The sequence below is a fragment of the Rhincodon typus genome, chromosome 11 (genome assembly GCF_021869965.1).
Source record: "Rhincodon typus isolate 14 chromosome 11, sRhiTyp1.1, whole genome shotgun sequence".
NCBI classification, from domain to species: Eukaryota; Metazoa; Chordata; class Chondrichthyes; order Orectolobiformes; family Rhincodontidae; genus Rhincodon; species Rhincodon typus.
The window spans coordinates 14,161,149-14,180,438 of record NC_063342.1 but is presented as its reverse complement, the minus strand read 5'-3'; the positions used below and the strand labels follow the sequence as shown (position 1 = coordinate 14,180,438).

The window sequence follows — 19,290 nt, the reverse complement described above, 5'->3', positions numbered from 1 at the left end:
TCGTCCTCCTTCATACTGACTCTTTGTTTAGTCTCAAAGCATGTGGCAATCCTGATGTAGCATCGCAATCTACATTTCCCATTGGTAACGAGTGACGTGGCACACAGAAAGGGTTTTATTTTCATTGAATTAGAGTTGTTGGTTGGTTTGCCAAGCTGACTGGTTTTCATGCGAACATTTCATCTCCCTTCTAGGTGACACAGTCAGTGCTGTGTAGCCTCCATTGAAGCACTGTTGTTCTGTCCTGCTTTGAAATTATATGGTCTGGTCTGTCATGGTGGGCAGTCTTGTTTCTGGTTTTGTACCGTAGTGGTATGTAGGTGGGGTCTGCAGGAATCCTATGAACATAGAAGGACGTCAATTTGACTGGGACAAAGTTATAGTACTAGGACAAGCGAGACAAAGACAAGCATGAGAATTCCTGGAGGCCTGGTTTTCAACCACCGATGCAATTAACAAAATGTTGAAATAGATCCCATCTACATACCACTACAGTACAAAACCGGAAACAAGACTGCCCGCCATGACAGACCGGACCATATAAATTCAGAGCCGTACAGAACATCAGCGCTTCAATGGAGGCTACACAGCGCTGACAACATCACTTAGAAGGGAGACATTCACACAAAAACCAGACAGCTCGGCAAACCAACCAACAACTCCAACCGCAACCCGAGCTACAGACCTTTGTGAAAACGTTACAGTCATTGTTTACATGGAGGCCCTCACTTCCAGTTACCAGTGGACAGGTCTCCACACAACATAGATAGGTGACAAAGAGCCCAATGCGGCTAGCTTTGCAGGAGGATGACCTCAATGTAAATCATGTTGGCAGTTACCAGGACTTGAGTGGTTGTGATGCCTACCAGCAGAACTGGTGGAAGTGGTCCATTAGGCACAGAAGGCCTAACGGGACAGACGGACGGTGAGCTCTAAGGCTTTGCACACTTTGAATTTAGTCTGTGTCCTGAGGCTATGTTTGCTCCACGCTCATTTGTAGAGTGTGCTGAATACCCTGTGTGCTTTGGGAGGACGACTGCCCACTTCACTGTCTGCAGTAGCATCAAGCAAGGTGGCCCTCTTCAAATAGAGGGGAACTGATATCTAAGCAATCCATAGGCCAGCATGATCCCACAGGAGAAACCACATAGAATTTTACAGAACAGAAACAGGATAAATAGTCAGTGCCTACATCTGGACATTCAGAGTAATTCTAAAATGGAAACAGGTCATTCATTCCAACCAGTCCATATTGGTGTTTATCCTCCACAGAAGCAGTAGATGAAATCTCATGGTCCATTTTTTTTTGGTTGGTTCTCTTTGTCAGTGATCCGATACCCAACTTGTTCTTGAAGACCACCATGGTCTTTTTTACCCCTGCAAGAGTCGAAATCCTGGAACTCCCTCCCTTATCAACATTGTGGTTCTGACAACACCACATGAACTGCAGTGGTTCTGAAAGTCGGGTCACCAACGCCTTCCTAAAGGCAACTGGGGCCGAGGAACAAATGTCAGTGACACTCATGTCTCAAAAAGAAAACGAAAGGGAACTCAATGTAATCCTGCTTAATCTCCATTTCATTTTATGTTTCTCTTTTCCAAGCAAACGTATAAATGCTCCTTCAAAAGAATATATCCCTGCCACAATCTGAAACAGAGAATGCAAAATATCCTCTTCATGAAGATTATTTACTGATCGTCAATTTGGTTCTGTGATTATCAAAAATTTGCGCCCATTCAGTACCATCTTATCAAATCAGCAGAAACAAATTTATCCCCATTTACTCACCCAATTATAAACCATTCACATCTTGAACACACACGTCAGGTCACCTCCCTGCCTCTCAGCTCCAGTGGGGAGAAATAAAACTGTATAACTTCTCTAAATCTCAGTTCATAACTGGAACACATCACCCTTGGTGAAATTCGTCCTTCAGCATAGAAGCTGTTAGCTTAAATACCAAATTGTTGCGGCAAGTTGCCTAGTAACAGATAGAACCTATTTTTGCTTGGAAAGTTTCCAATTTGAACATACTGGAACGCAGGCACACTGAATGGGAAGGGGATGTAGATTTCTCAAGAAAGACTTTCTCAGCTGGCACCTACTTCCAGCACCAGCAACATGACTGGCCTAAGAAGGAGTTAACCTTATGGTTATTTCTTGTCCCATGCTATTTTCATAAAATCATAGAATCCCTACAGTGTGGAAGCAGGCCATTCGGCCCACTGAGTCCACACCGACCCTCCGAAGAGCATCCTACCCAGTCCCACCAACCCCCAACCCCATCCCTATAACCCTGCAATTCCCATGGCTAATCCACCTGGCCTGCACATCCATGGACACTATGGAGCAATTTCCCACGGCCAATCCACCTACCCTGCACATCTTTGGACTGTGGGAAGAAAATGGATCACCCAGAGGAAACCCACGCAGACACGGGAAGAATGTGCAAACTCCACACAGACAGTAGCCTGAGGTTGGAATCAAATCCGGGTCCCCGAGGTTCTGAGGCAGCAGTGCTAACCACTGATCCATTGTGTCCCCCCCCAATTTTATCTCAAGCAAATTGCTTCCACTTGTGGGCATCCATTTTACCCAGTTTCAGAGTCTTTTTATGCAGTCCACACAACACTTTTGCTGATCGCCATGAACTTGCTTCCCAGTTAATTATCAATGAGCCGTGAATAGGTCCTGTTTAGAATTCATACATCAGACATTCATATCAATGTCATATCACTGCAGACTACAATCAGGCACAGCAGCTTCTTGATCACCTTCAATTTTGTAAGATTCCTCATCCCCACAAACATTCTTGTGAATCTACATTCCATCGATTGCATTGCTTTTTCATATGGTTAACTGTTCCATAATATAGCACCCAAAAGCCAAACAATAATAACAACCTATATGGGGTCCTGTGCACACTTATCAATACTTCCTCGCTTGTGTATTTGACATCTCTGTCTCCAACTGCAAAAACAGGTTCCTTTGTTTAATTCTTTTAATTAATTGGGGCTGATGCATTTTAGTGACTCGCAAATCTGCACACGAAGAGTAGTCTGCTCCTTTACGCCATCAAAATCTTACCAATTAAATTATAAGAAAGGAGAAGCAGGAAAGTCAGAAAAGAATAACACCCAAGATTGCTCCAAGGTCCAAGCCCAAGTCCCAGCCACCATCTTCCCATTCCTTACCTTTCACTGGATTTGCTGCTTGTTTGAGCATTAATTTATCCATTTTCTTTGCGTAGAACACAGCATACCAGACACGCAGCTCTGCACCAGGCTGAATATCCTGTAATGGAGGACAAAAATGGCCTGAAAACGTGTAGGCAAATCCATACCAATCCCAATAGCTCCCAGTATAAATGGATTTCCTCTTTAATGAGTTAAACAGTCTTAGACCTCTTTTACTTTTTCACCAGTTATAGAAAACGCACATTAAACCCTCATTCATCAAGATTCTGAAACTAGGAAGTACAAATTCCTCTGGTCAAAAGAATCTGCTGCAATTTTCTCTAGTTCCTAGTTCACTTAAACCAGATTTATCACAGTCCTGCTCAAATAATCCTGAGTTCAGAATCCAGAAGACAAACCATCAAAATCACCTTCAGCTGCATGAGCAATGACGATCCGGTCAATAATGATGCAAAGGACGAAAAAAAATCACTAACTGACACAGTTTGACTGAGGCAAAAGAAAAAGAAACTTTTATATTCTAGGAAGGCACAGCTATCACTGCAGGTTTGGTAAACTATCTTTTCTGCTACCAGAGTACCAGACAGGAACAAGACACGTCATTGTTCCCTCACCCCAACAGAGTTTTGCTCCAGATCATACCTCCAACTTACTTTACCTCCAAGCAGTTGGAGTCCTCCATCTCACTTTTTATTCTGTTTTCCTCTAACACCCTCCCTCATCCCATACTCCCCACCTCAATACAAATTTTGGATCACTTGTCCTATTCTCGCTGTCTCACTGCATCTGATTATGCACTGGTGAGGTGCTCTGGGAAGTTTTACCGAGGTAAAGGCGCTACAAAAACATAGGTTGCTTTAAAGTGTTGATGTGAGCTCCTGACTCCATATATGCCCATTCATGAATAATGGTACAGGACCATCGCCATTGTCTTTGGAATCATATGCCATTAAGGAACCAGTGTCATCCAGAGAAGTGGGGAGACACGTACTGTGAATATAACAAAGCTATTTCAAATAATCTAAAGAAACAGAAACAGGTCATTCAATCTATCAGATCTGCCCCAGATTTCCTTTCAAACTACATATCATCTCAGTCCTCTGTTTTATCCTTAAAATTTTTAACATTCCCCTTTCATTTCAAGCTATTATTTAATTCTCTTCCAATGACTCACATTATAACTGACTTATGATGATAATATTACTAATCTCTGTTAACTCTTAATTGAGTTTTAAATTAGCACCCTTGTGTTACTGTTTTAGAAAATGCATAACTGTTTATATTATCCAATCACCTATCAGCTTCTTATTCTTAAAGACTTCTGTCACCTCACTCCACAATATTCTTAGCACTAATGGAAAAAATTCTGACTTCACAAGTCTCACTAAAACACCTCAAATGAAGAGATAGACCAGACAACACTGCCTGGTTCATCAAGCTTATTCTAAAAGGCCATGCAGCAATGAGGAATTATGACCACCTTTCTCATTAGTCAGTCGTACGATCTTCTGGAAGAAGCAAATGAGAAGTATTTGAAAAACCCTTGGTCAAGTGGGGATGGTAGACAAAAGTTCTCTCTGTGCCCCGAGGTATGACTCAATGAAACTTTTTCCTGCTGTGCACCCATTTTAACGTTTCAGATGGTTTAAACCCAGCCTAGAAATTTGTGGGATGACAGCTGTGTGCAGGGGAAGCTTTAGTACATGATGGAGAGGGAGTGGAGAGAGAAACAGAGGTTAAGCATGGTGGGAGGTGATGAAAAGGCAATCAAAAGAAATAATCTCCTATTTATTTTTGCAGCAGCGGCAATCAGCCTCAGAGAGCTATCCATTAGGCTATGCCCACCAATAAAGTAAATATACAAGGATTTTGAAGGGGCCTTGCAGCTGCCAGAAAGGAATCTGAGCCCCATGATAACCACTGCTGTCTCAAAGTTCGTGACCCCAGAATCTTATCTCATGACCAGAATGGGGACATGACGCTCAGTTTGGCAAGCCTGCCTCAAGGCAATCACAGCTGATGATAAGGTACAAACCAAACATCTCCCTTATATCCCTAGTTGACGCAGAAAGCACATCTGATCCCAACACGACCTTCCACTTTCATTCAAGAGTTTCACAGCATATCGATGCCTGGATCGTTGGTTGAGTCTGTACCTGCAGAGTGTTGAAGTAAATGTCATGGCTGTGTTGATAGGCTGTGAGATTTTGATGATGAAAATCTGTCGCTGGTCTCACAAATATCATCCAATTGCAGTCCTCTTCATTTGTGGTGTCAAAATAAATATCAGGTCCATCCTTCTGGAAAACCTTGTACATAAAATTTAGCAGACAGAGAGGTTGTAACAGGTACAGCTACAGCTCTCGAAATAGCATTTATGCAATAGATTACATTACAGATCCCCTGACCTTGGCTGTACCCATCAACAAGGTCAGAGCAGAAAGAGACAGTGGACTTATTCATTTGTTAATGAAGTGGAAAAGAATTGCTAAAGTAAGCAAAATTATCTGCAGACTGTTTCAACATGTCTGTAGATTGTCAATGATTTAATCTGGAGCCTGTTTTCTCATTTATAGAATAAACCACAAAGTCCTGAACCCGCTTCCAGGTCAATATTCACCTTCAATCTAAAAGACAGAAAATAACAGATCATCTAGGCATTATCTCATTGTTGTTCATGGGAGCTTGCAGTACAGAAATTGGCTCTGCACTTCCATCAAAACAGTGCCTTTGTTTCATAAAATAATTTAAAATCAGCTGTAAAGCACTTTAGGATATCTTGAGCTAAGATCAGGAATGGCATCATGTAAATGCAAGCTATTACGTTATTGGAGGCTCTAGGGGAAAGACCGCCTCACCACAGCAAGCGTTAGCAAGCTCATTGCAGGTCAGGACTTAAACCCAGGAACAGACAGGGTGAACAACACCATAACTAAAGGATTAGTGGCACAGAATAAATGTCAAAAGTTTGACTCACCTTCAGAGAAAACACAGCTTCTTTTTCCAGTTGGGAAACTCTTTTGGCTTCAAATGGTCCAAACTGTGTACGTTTTACCAGGGGTGACAATGCAAAGACCCCTTCACTTCCATCTTCCAGTTGTCTAATCTCCAAACTAGATGGTAGGGAGGACCTAGACAATATAAAAACATCCACCTTTTCAGAAAATCAGACTTCACATCACAAACCAGAAAAGTAAAGCTTGATGATAATCTGGTTTTGAATATACAAATGACAATCAATTATGAACATGACTAGGCCATCTGGCCCCTTGAGGCTGCTCTGCCAGTTGTTAAGAAAATGGCTGAACCGACTCTGGCCTCAACTCTATTTTTCTGTCTATCCCTTGTACGTTTTGACTTCTTTCAGTCAAAAATCTATCTACCTTTCTCCAAAATATATTCAGTCACTCCTTCTTTGAACAGCTTCTAGTTTAATTATGTCCTTTCTGATATAAGGAGATCAATACTGAACACAGTACTCAAGACATGCTCTCACCATTGCATGTAAACCTCCCTAGTTTTATATTTTATTCTTTTTGCAATAAACAACAAATGTTATCAGTATATTTATAAATCAATCTGCACTTCTTCAGCATGACAGATTCTGAAGTGGTTAGTGGGGTTGATTTTAGCTGGAGGAAACCACATGGGCATGTTCATCTGGCAGAAGATAATCATCCTGTTCTACCAACTCAACTAAATTAGACCCTTGCTAATCTGCAGAGGGAACTCAACAAACCTCAAGGTGGCTGAAGATATTGTCAAGCAGGAAATGGATGTTAGCGCTCTCATACTAATCTTAACACCTCCTCTGCTGCATTCTCATGAAGTATGGTTTCAAATTAAACACAGGGAGTTGAAATATTACCTTGATTTACCGTGTAAATAGTCTGTTCTTCCTTTAATGATCAGATAAGTGCTGAAATAGCCTTGCTCAACAGAAACTATATTCAGTATACTTTAACCATTTATCCTATTGGCGCTAAGAAATTTAAAAAGTCCATCTGGATCAAGAGTTTAAATACACACCAGGTTTTCAAAAGGCAGCCAAGAAGAACTCTACATATTCTGTTCTCAATTTTTTTTTCTTATTCTCAGAGCACGTGGGCATCACTGGCAAGGTCAGCATTTATTGCCTATCCCTAATTGCTCTCGAGTTGCCTGGCCCGTTTGACCATCCTGGAGGGTACCCGGAAGTTAACCGCATTGCTTTGGGTCCGGAGTCACATGCAAACTAGACTGGGTAAGGAAGGCAGATCTCCTGCCCAAAATGGAAGAGGCATTAAGGAACCAGATGGGTTTTTATGACAATCAATGATAGTTGTCATGGTTACCATCAACATTATTGAGCATATGACCATTACTGAGACCGACTTTATATTCCAGATTTGATTAATTGAATTTTAAGTTCAATCAGCAGTTGTAGTGGGATTTGAACCATGACTCCAGAATATTAGCCTGGATTACCAGTTCAGTATCAGTACCATTGTATCACCATCTCCCAGCTGGTTGCCTTAGGATTTGCTAAATTCCCAAGATGCTACCATATTGCCATGACCTGAAACAAGACAGAATGAAAGACTAGGACAAAGCAGAGATGGGATTACATAATAAGAACATAAAGAACTAGGAGCAGGAGTAGGCCATCGGCCCCTCGAGCCTGCCCCGTCATTTAATAAGATCATGGCTGATCTTTTTGAGACTCAGCTCCACTTACCTGCCCGCTCACCATAACCCTTAATTCCTTTACTGTTCACTTGATTGGACTAACTGGGACATTTGACTTTTGATTTAAAAAAAAATCATTAAAAACCATGGCAATCCCAACTCGCAGGTTATAATACATAAGAAATAGGGGGATAGAAAAGTGTCATTAGTTTTAAAAATAACGTCTTTGCAATTTCTTTTCCAAATTACAAATGCCTTTGCTCCTTACCGAGCCCGGCTCAAAACGAAAGAGTCGCTGACCGTCACCAATGGACCAAGTTCAGGACACTCTGAGTCGTGGTACTCCCCACAGTCATCGCACCCTGCAAATAAAAGGAGAGATGATCCCTTCTGAGTATTCATTCTTCCAATCACTGAAATATTTAGTTTCGCCAAAAATATTGGATCAGATAGGATACCTAATTCACAGGTTGCATACAGCACTATCAGATCAAACACAGAAGGAGTGACATACTAACTGTATAACTTGTGAGTGGAATAATCAGGAGCAAGTTGTCAACAGCTTAGGACAAATGATTGCCTATCAGCAGCCATCACTTTCTCACTGTATACAATACATTTTAGCTGAAATTTATCATTTCATAGAAGCAAAATACTGGAAATATGAAATAAGAAAGGTGTTGGAAAAACTCAACAAGTCAGCGTAGGGAGGAACAGAATTAACATTTTCAATTGAACTCTTCTTCTTTAGAATTCTCAGAAACCGAGATTACTTCTCACCAAATAACTTTCAAAAACAGCAGCCAATATAGATGGAGCTGAGGAAGCAACATAAACGTGCATTTATATTGTACCACTCCTGACCTCAGGATGTCTCAACAGCAGATTAAGTGCTCCTGAAGTATCATCTCAGCACTAGGAAGCACAGTGGCTAAATTGCTCACAGCAAGTTCTTCAGAACTCCGATGAAGATTAATTTGACTTGAAACATTATGCTTCTCTCTCCACAGATGTTGCCAGGTCTGCTGACTTTTCCAATGCTTTCTGTTTCTATTCAGGTTTCCAGTATCTGCAGTCCTTTGCTTTTATTGTAGGAACTGGATGACATTGGTAAAAACTAGTTTCCTGCAAGACTCTTACACAGCCAAGGAACAGAGAGAACTTTAACTCATGAATCATTGAATAAAATCTGCATAGTCTACACCAGTTCACCAACAAGCTTCTCTTGGTGTCATTTGTTTACTGATAATTTTCCCATTTGATTAACATGAGAGGGTTTTTTTTTTTTATTGAAGAGAGTGGTCTGTGAACAGCCAGAGAAAGTGATGGATGCAAGTACAGTTACAACATTTAAAAGACATTTGGATAAGTTCATGAATAGGAAAGGTTTGGAGGGATATGGACCAAGCACAGGCAGGTGGAACTAGTTTAGTTTGGGAACATGGTCAGAGTAGACTGGTTGGACTGAAGGGTCTGTTTCCGTGCTGTATGATTCTATGATTCTATCCAGAAATGCAGGAGTCCTACATAAGAGAATGTGTGGATCCCGCACCCAATGTGCTCAGAGCAAGTGTGGGTGGCGGTGTGAACAAAGCAATTCATTAGCTCATCCACCAAATTGCAGAGTTTGTGTACAGATTATTCCAAACTTATTTGCCGGACATTCCAGGAACAAAACCTTACAGATTCTGAAATTAATTGGGACAACAACAATTTTTGCACACTCATCCACAAATGTTCGAATACTTACAGACAAACAATTTCCCATCTGTTCCATCGCCTGCCATCTGGATCTGTGAGAATAAAGAAAACAATCCATGAACACGGGAGTTAATGAAGGCAGTATTTTAATTTCAAACTTGCGTGTGTGTAAGAGTAGTACATGTAGGAGCACAAGTTGGATATTGGGTCCATCAAGTCTGCTCCGCCATTCAATGAGATAATACCTGATTTAATCCTCAACTCCACCTTCTTGTCTTTTCCACACGGCCCAAAATTCCATAACTGATTAAACATCTGTCTGTCTTGGCCTTGAATACAATTAATTATCGAACCAGCCTCAACAACCCTTCAAGGTGAAGAATGCCACAGATTCATTACCCTCGGAGAAGAAATTCCTCCTCATCTCTGTTTTAAATGGACAGAGTCCCATACTCAGATTATAATCTCTGGACCTAGACTTTCCCACAAGTGGGTCAATAAACTCTCTGCACCTATCAGGCCTCTTAAGAATCTTAAATGCTTCAAGAAGGTCTTCTAAATTCCAATGAATACAAGCCCAACTTACTGAACTCTCCTCATAAGACAATCACGCCATAACCAGGCTCACTAGTTTGATCTATCACTGGAATGCCTCTAATGCTGGTATATTTTCCCTTCAATAAGGGGACCAAAACTGTTTACAGCATTACAGCTATGGTCTAACTGGTAATTTGTATAGTTTTAGCAAGGTCTACTCCATTCCGTTTGAATTAAAGACCGACAGTCCATTTGACTTCCCTATTAGAGGCTGAACTTTTATACTAGCTTTTTGTGATTCCTGCATGAGGAGCCCCAAATCTCTCTGTGCTGCAACTTTCAGCAGTCTCTCTCCATTAAAATGATATTCATCTCTTCTATTCTTCCTGCCAAAATGCATAACCTGACATTTTCCCACATTATATTCCACCTGCTGACATTTTGCCCACTCACTTAACCTGTCTCAATTCCTCTGCAGAATTTCTGTGCCATCATCACCACCTGCCTTCCCACCTACTTTTGTTTTATCTGAAAGCTTGGCTATAGTACGATCATTTCCCTCATTCAAGTTATTAATATATGTCAGAAGTAATGGTGGCCCCAACACTGATCCTTGTGGCACTCCTCTCATTACAGGTTGCCATCCTGAAAATCCCCCATTTACCCAAGCTCTGCCAAATATTAGTATTCGATCCTCTATCCATGCTAGTATACTACATTGAGCACCTTGAGCTCATATCTTATTACACAGCCTTCTGTGTGCTACCTTATCAAACACCTGTTATAAATCCAAATATATTACATCTACTGGTTCCCCTTTATCTATCATGCTTGCTACCTCCTCAAAGAACTGTAATAAATTTGTTATATGTGACTTCCCCTTCATGAAACCATGTTGACTCAGCTTGGTATTATATATTTCTAAACGCTTTACTGTTACGTCCTTTATAGTAGACTTTAACATTTTCCCAATGACAGATGTTAAGCTAACGGGCTTTTTTGTCTCCTCCTCTTTTTGAACAAAGGTGTTACATCAGCAGATTTTAAATCATAGGGAACCCTACTGTGTGGAAACAGGCTATTCAGCCCATCAAGTCCACATTGACCCTACAAAAAGCATCCCACCCAGAACCAGCACCCGCTCCCATCCCTGTATTTCCCAGGGGTAATCCACTTAACCTACACATCCCTGGAAACTATGGGCAATTTAGCACAGCCAGTCCACCTGACCAGCACAGCTTTGGGCTGTAGAAGGAAACCGGAGCACCCGGAGGAAACCCACACAGAAACGGGGAGAATGTGCAAACTCCACACAGACGGTTGCCCGAGGGTGGAATTGAACCCGGGGTCACTAAGCCACCGTGTCACCCAAACCAAGGTGGAGAATGTGAGCATCGACCCCATTACCTCTCACACGCTAAGCCAGTGCTCTACCATTTGAGTTAATTCCTCAAGACGAATCCTCTGGGATTCTTCCAGAATTTAAAGGATTCTTAAAAGATTACTATCAGTGCATTCACTATCTCTATAGCCACTTCGTTTAAAATCCTAGGATGTAACCCATCAGCTTCAGGGGACTTATCAGTCTTTAGTCCCATTAGTTTCCCCAAATACTTTTGCTCTAGTGATTGTTACTGTGTTTAGCCTCCTGAATATTTAGTATTCCTGGAATGCCATTAATGCCCTCTACAATGAAGATTGATAGAGTATTTATTCAACCTGAGATCTGCACATTGCCAGAACATGCAGGGACTGTGTATAAAATACAGGCACAGTTTGACAGACCACCTCTGACACTACACTCAATCTCACTGCAAATACTGCATTGTCATCCAAACGTTCCTTCCAACCAACCCCTGCAAATACTAGCACAATCCTACAGGCTACTCTTCAAATAATTCCACTCTCCTGGTAGCCTTCCACCCTGTCAATGTCTTTGCTAATGTTAATTACTGGGATTCCGAGCAAACAGTACAGCAACCATGGAGTGCTGAACTCTAAATTCCAAAAGATGTTAAGTACACAAAGAAACCGGTGCTACCTCTGCTGAGAACCTGCCTAACAGCAATAGAGTTAACACAAGATAAATAGTATTAGCACGTGCATATTCAAACCCAAAATGATAAGGCAGAATGTAACAGATTTGGGAAATTGAGTGATTCCCTCTTACAGCCTACAGAGTTACATTGCAAAGCTATGTTCTGAGTGATGGAGAAACAAAGACTATGACTCACCAAATAACCATCAAAAATCATACCTATATCTAGATGGGTTTACAAGCAACAGAACTTGCATTATGTAGCATCACTCCTGACCGCAGGATATCCCAGTAGATGGTTAAGTGCTCCTGAATGGTGGTCACAACAGTGGGAAGTTCAGCAACCAATATGCACCCAGGAAGTTGAGATAATAACAATGAGATAACACGTAGGTCAGCGGTTCCCAAATTATGGGTGGGGCAGGTGAATGGGGCGGTGAGAAATAAAAAGCATCCTGATATCCCATCACCTTGAATTGTTCCAGCCGTGGGAAGTAACAAATTACAAGCCAAACGTCTGATGTTCAACTCTAAATAGCTGCTGTGGATCTGATCAGTGATGGGAGATAACTCTGCCTCTACTCCAGAATGTCAGACTTTCTCAGAAATGGCTTCTTGACGTGATTGAGATGGAGGTGGAAGCACACTTAGCAATTGACATCAGCCCAGTCTCCAAGAATCTGGAATTTTCACACTTATAATAGTTTGTTATACATGTTACCACAAAATGAGCAATCATTAATAACGTACGGAATCTTTCTATGCTGCTTCATTTTCTTTGTTGGTGTTTAGATCATGTTAATTTTCATGCATTGAAATGCCTTTAAGCTATCTGCTTCAGTGATATAGATTGGGAGGTAAATATTGACAGCACCAGGGAACTTCCTTTCTCTTCACAATCCTGCCATGGGATGTTCCCATATCCATCTGAAGGGCAAACCGGGTCTTGGTTTACAGTTTGTTCCCTCACTATTGCATGTCTACAGCAGCAGCCCAGAGTTTGTAGTTCACATTTCTCAGACCAATCAGCGCTCGATACCACCATGTGCTGACTCAGTGGTGAATGTGCTCTCAACTTGGTGACGACATCAGTGGACATGATGCAGTTCAAACATTGACCAAGTGATTTTTATTCTCAATAAACAAAAGTTAAAAGTCCAAAATAAAACAAACAAAGAACTGTCACAACTGAACAGGTTAGCAGCTGCAAAGAGAAAAAAGCGTTCAGTTTTACATTGAAACAAATATGTAGAATGCTGGAGAAACTCACCAAGTCTGGCAGTATTTGCGGACAGAATGAGAGCTGACATTTTGAGTCTGGTATGACTCTTCTTCAGCACATTTCTATTCAATTTCTCTCCACTGCCAGACCTGCTGGTAATAAAGTTTCGAGTTCCCCAGGCTTTTATAATAGGGGCACTGATACAAACACAAGGAAGTCACGTTAAAAATGTAGAAAACACTAGCTCAGCCTCAAGTGGAATATGGCATCATTTCTGAGCACCAGAGTTTAGGAAGAATGTCGGAGTGTTAGAAAGTACAGAAAAGACTCACAGGAATGGTTTCAGTAATGAAGAACTTGAGCGAAGTCCGCAGATAGATTGAGGGAGTTGAGAATGTTTTCCCTGGAGAAGAGAAAGTTGAGAGAAGATTCAATAAAGTTACTCAAAGCGTACAGGGGTCTAGACAGAGTGCAGAGGGAGAAACCGTTCCCACCTGTGAAAGAATCAAGAACTAGAGGACATAGATTTAAGCAAAGGAAGTAACACGAGGTGATACCTTTCCAAAGACTATTGGTTAGGATCTGGAGTGCACTGTCTGAGAGTGTGGAGGATGCAGGTTCAGTTGAGGCACTTGAGAATCAATTACTTTATTATCTGTTGAGAATGAATGTGCAGGGCTTTAGGGAGAAGGGGCAGGTAAGCGGCACAACTGAATTGTTCATTCAAAGACTCCACACAAATATGACAGACCAAATGGCCTCCTTCTGTGCTACAGCCTTTCTATGATTCTATATCCAGTTTCATATACTTTAATAACCCTGCCTAACAAGAATATATCTTGAAAGGATGGTAGTGGAATGCCTTCTTAAGTTACTACAGTTCACACAGAGTCATAGAATCATACAGCACGGAAACAGACCGTTCAGTCCAACCAGCCAATGCCAAACATAATCCCAAGTTAAACTCGTCCCACCTGCCTGCTCCTGGCTCATATCCCTCCAAACCATTCCTAGTCATGTACTTATCTAAGTGTCTTTTAAGCTCATCCACTTTCCTCAGGAAGTTCATTCCACACACAAACCACCTTCTGTAAAAATATTTACCCCTCATGGTCTTTATTAAATCTCTCTCCTCTCACCTTAAAAAATGCCCCCTAGTTCTTGAAATCCCCCATCCTAGGGAAAAGACACCTATCATTAACCCTATGTATACCCCTCACATAGTGCTGTTAGGGAATCTCAAGATTTTGACCTAGTGACAGTGAAGGAACTGTAATGTTTTTCCAAGTCAGAACAGTGTGTGGATTGGAGGTTCGGCGCAACATTGTGGGCCGAAGGGCCTGCTCCAGTGCTGTGCAGTTCTACATTCTATATTCTGTGGTGTTCCAATGTGTCTGTTGCCCTTGGTCTTCTAGGTGGCTGGGTTTGGAAGGTGTTGTTGAAGACTTGGCGAGTTGCTGCAGCATATCTTGTGCAGCATGAATTTCTGAACAAGTGAGTAGCGTGTTAATCAAGCAAGCTGCTTTGTCCTAGAGCTGCCCATTTTCAAGGAAAATGGGCAGTACTCCATCACACTCCTGAGTTGCGCCTTGAAAATGTGAGAAAGACAATGGGGAGGTGAGTGACTCACAATAGACGGTTTTGAATTTTTGGAATTCTGCAACCAGAGGGCTATGGACGAATTCAAGATGCATCTTCAGCTCCAGGACCATTAAGCAATATGGGAATGGAGAGGTAAAAGTGCTGTGGCCAAATACCAGCCATATTGAATAAAGGAGCAGGCTTGAGGAGCTAAATGACCCACTCTACCCCTTCTCTTAACTTTTTATGTTCTTAGCTACTAAAACTCTAGATTTAAGAAAGGCTGACCTCCACATAACTAAACAGTGTCAGCCCACAGCAAACTGGCAAATCTTTTAAAGGGGTAAAATGACAGAAGGTTAGTGGGAGTTCAAGAAAGAATTTAATGTGAAAGAGTCGGTTTATATCTCTAAGGCGTAAGAGTTCTATTTGCAAAACAGAACCACTGACAACAGAAAATATAAAAGGCTGCATAAAACTAAAATCAAAAGCATACAAAAGTACAAACATTAGCAGAGATCCTAGCAAAAGGGAAAGACACAAAGAACAGCATAGCATGACAAAAAGAGATTGTAAGAGCTACAAGAAAGGGAATATGAAAATCAACATGCAAGGGATAATGAACGAAAAGGCAGACTTGCATTTCTCTAGCAGCATTCGTAATCATTGGACATCTCAAAGTACTTTACAGCCAACAGAGTATTTTTGAAGTGGAGCAACTGTTGCAATGTAGGAAATGCAGCAGCCAATTTTTACAAAGTCACAAACAGCCCCTTGATAATGACCAGGAGAATTCTTTATCTGATGTTAACCGAAAGATAAATATTCTTTGAAGACACTGAGGAGAACTCCCCTGCTCCTCTTCGAAATAATTACTGGTGCTACTTGGGAGGGTTTAAGCTCGTGTGGTGGAGGGTGGTGGTGGGGGTGGGGGTGGGGAGGGGGAGGGGGAACAGCCCCAACACATGAAGACCCCAGCATAGAAAGTAGTACAGTGCTGGTCTCCGGCAGCAGAAGAGTTTCTCCAGAACTGCTTAGAATCGGTGGATTAGACAATACTCAAGAATTCAATGGACAACCTAGATGTGTATACTACCACCGTCACAAATTTCATCAGCAAGTGTGTACCGGATTCCATGCCAAAGAAGTTAATCTGTATGTTCCCCAACTGGAAATCTTGGATGAACCACTGCCTTCTGAAGACCAGGCATTCAAGTCAGATGACCCAGACCTTTACAGGAAATCCAGATGTGACCTACACAAAGCCATTAAAGATGCCAAGAGGCAGTTCCTGACCAAGTTAGAGGCCCAAACCAACCACACAGATACCTGCCGCCTGTGGCAAGGCCTACACAACATAACACGATACAAAATGAAGCAGGACAGAATAGAGGACAAAAACATCCTTCCCTGATGCGCTCAATGCATTTTACGCTCGGTTTGAGCAGAATGCCAGTGGGGCGGTGTAACCTGTCCCAACAGCCAGAGACACACCTGTTCCCTCCGTCACTGCTGCAGACGTCAGATCGGCCTTCTTGAGAGTGAACCCGGTGAAAGCAACCGGCGCAGATGGGAGTCCTAGGCTGTGCACTCAGATCCTGAGCAGACGAGATCATTCACTGACATCTTTACCCTCTCTCTGTTACAATCTGAAGTCCCCACCTCCTTCAGGAAGACCAACATCATCCCAGTGCCAAAGAAAATGCATGAAATGTGCCTCAACGACTACCGCCCAGTGACAGTGACATCCATAATTATGAAGTGCTTCGAGAGGTTAGTCATGGCTCACATCAACTCTACTTCCCAGCCTGCCTCGATCTCTTGCGATTTGCCTGCCAGCACAACAGGTCCACGGCAGACACCATTTCCCTAGCCCTACACTTATGCCTGGAACATCTGGATAATAAAGATGCCTATGTCAGGCTTCTACTTATTGACTGCAGCTTTGCCTTCAACACTATAACCCCAACCAAACTAATCTCCAAACTCCGAGACCCAAGTTTCCGTTCCACCCTCTGCAACTGGATCCTCAGCTTCCTGACTCATAGACCACAATCAGTGAAGACAGACCAACAGCACCTCCTCCATAGTTATCCTCAACAGCGGCACCCCGCAAGGATGCAAACTCAGCCCCCTACCATACTCCCTGTACAGCCACAAATCGCGTCTGAACGCCATCTACAAGTTTGCTCATGATACCACCATTGAAGGCTGGACATCAAACAATGACGAGTCAGAATACAGGAAAGAACTAGAATGCTTGGTGTCATGGTGCAAAGATAACAATCTCTCCCTCAATGTCAGCAAAACTAAAGAACTCATCATCGACTTCAGGAAGAAAGGAGGATGGCATGCCCCTATCTGCATCAACGGAGCTAAGATGGTGAGGATTGAGAGTGTCAAGTTCCTAGCACAACAACACCTCTTCTTCCTCCTCTGGGGGCTAAGGAAATTCAGTCTGACCGTAAAGACTCTTACCAATTTTTAACAGAAGCACCATAGAAAGCATTCCATCTGGTGCATCACGGCTTGGTACAGCAATTGCGCTGCCCAAGACCATAAGAAACTACAGAAAGTTGTGAACACAGGCCAGACCATATGGCAAGCCAACCTCTATCCACTGACTCCATCTACACTTCTCATTGCCAAGGAAAGGCAGCCAACATCATCAAAGCCCCCTCCCACCCGGGGTTATAATCTCTTCCAAACTCTCCCTTCAGGCAGAAGATACAGAGGCTTGAACACACGTACCAACAGGTTCAAGAACAGCTTCTTCCCTGCTGTGATTAGACTGCTGAAAGGACTTTTCTAATTTCAAATCCAAGTTGATCTTGCTTTAGTGCGCCTCCTCCGCAGACGTAACCTTGTATGCCTCACTCTGTCTAAACACCCTGTGATCTGTATATCTTTGTATGTTATGATCTGCTTTACTGCATGCAAAACAAAACTATTCACTGTACTTAGGCACGTGTGACAACAATAAATCAAAAATCAGCAGTAGGCCAGCATGTGGAGTGATTTAGAATGTCTTTGTTCAGTCAAGTAGGAATAGGAAGAAAATGCAGAGCCAAGTAAATGAACATGGCAGGTCTGGCAGTCTGAAGTGTATTTATTTTAATGCAAAGAGTATAAGAGGAAGGCAGATGAGCACAGAGCCTAGATTAGTACATGGGACTACAATTGTAGTCATTACAGAAATTTAGTTGGGAGAAGGACAGGACTGGCAGCTCCAAAATTCCAGGGTTTAGAAAGGGATGTAAAAGGGGTGGAGGTTTGTATTACTGAATAAAGAGAATGTCACAGCTACACCAAGAGAGGACATCTTGGCAGGCCCATCCAGCAAAGCAATATGGGTGGAATTTAGAGATTGTATCTTTCTTATTCCTATGATGGGATTATACTATTAGGCCTCCCAATAGCCAGTGGGATAAAGAGGAGCAGATATGTAAGCAGATCACGGAAAGAGGTGAAAACAAGTTGGTGCAGTGTGTGATCTTAACTTTCCCCATATTGACCGGGACTCCGTTAGTGTCCGGGGCTTACTTTGTTTGGTGCATCCAGAAGGATTTCATGAAACAACATGTAGATAATGCAACTGGGGAAGGGGCCGTACTAGACCTTATACTGGCAAATCAGCCCATACAGGTGATTGGAGTTTCAGTAGGGGAGCATTTTGGGAACAGTGACCATAATTCCATACATTTTAAGATAGTTACTGATAAGGATAACACTGGTCCTCAATGAAAGTGCTAAATTGGGGGAAGGCTAAATACAACAATATGAGACAGGAACTGGAGAAATTAGATTGGGGACAGCGTTTGAGGGTGTTGCCAAGTTGGATATAGTACTTGTGGACCGGAAGGCAGGACATTAGAATTTGTTTGTAAAATGATTTTGGGGGTGGGGGAAGAAGCAGGGGAGAGGAAGAGTGCATGGTCCTTTAAAAGATGATGTGTTTTTTCTAGGCTTGGAGATTTAAAAAAAAATGCCTGCAGGTAGCAGATGCACAGAGTTCTTGAAATGGAAACATTGTATCAAAAGGCTATACTGTTCGCAAGCAAAACAGCATGTTTAACAAGACAGAGATAGTAGGAACTGCAGATGCTGGAGAATCCGAGACAACAAGGTGCAGGGCTGGATGAACACAGCAGGCCAAGCAGCATCATAGGAGCAGAGAGGCTGACGTTTCGGGCCGAGACCCTTCATCAGAAAAGGGGGAGGGGAAGGGGGTTCCGAAATAAATAGGGAGAGAGTGGGAGGCGGATAGAAGAGGGATAGAGGAGAGGATAGGTGGAGAAGAAACAAACAGGTCGAAGAGGCGGGGATGGGGCCAGGAAAGGTGAGT

At 42.3% G+C, this 19,290-nt stretch overlaps 1 protein-coding gene across 6 annotated transcripts in view; it reads right to left on the bottom strand.

Moving 5' to 3' along the window:
- Nucleotides 1-19,290, bottom strand: part of prdm15 (PR domain containing 15) — a 79,015-nt gene that overhangs the window by 45,404 nt on the left and 14,321 nt on the right. For all 6 annotated transcript variants that reach the window (XM_048603154.1, XM_048603155.1, XM_048603156.1 and 3 more), the window contains exons 2-6: nucleotides 9,617-9,659; nucleotides 8,135-8,228; nucleotides 6,176-6,329; nucleotides 5,355-5,507; nucleotides 3,196-3,295 (exon numbers count right to left, since the gene is read on the bottom strand). In XM_048603154.1, coding sequence (XP_048459111.1) covers nucleotides 3,196-3,295; nucleotides 5,355-5,507; nucleotides 6,176-6,329; nucleotides 8,135-8,228; nucleotides 9,617-9,653 — 538 coding nt within the window. In that variant the 5' untranslated portion in view covers nucleotides 9,654-9,659. The remainder of the gene's footprint in view (nucleotides 1-3,195; nucleotides 3,296-5,354; nucleotides 5,508-6,175; nucleotides 6,330-8,134; nucleotides 8,229-9,616; nucleotides 9,660-19,290) is intronic.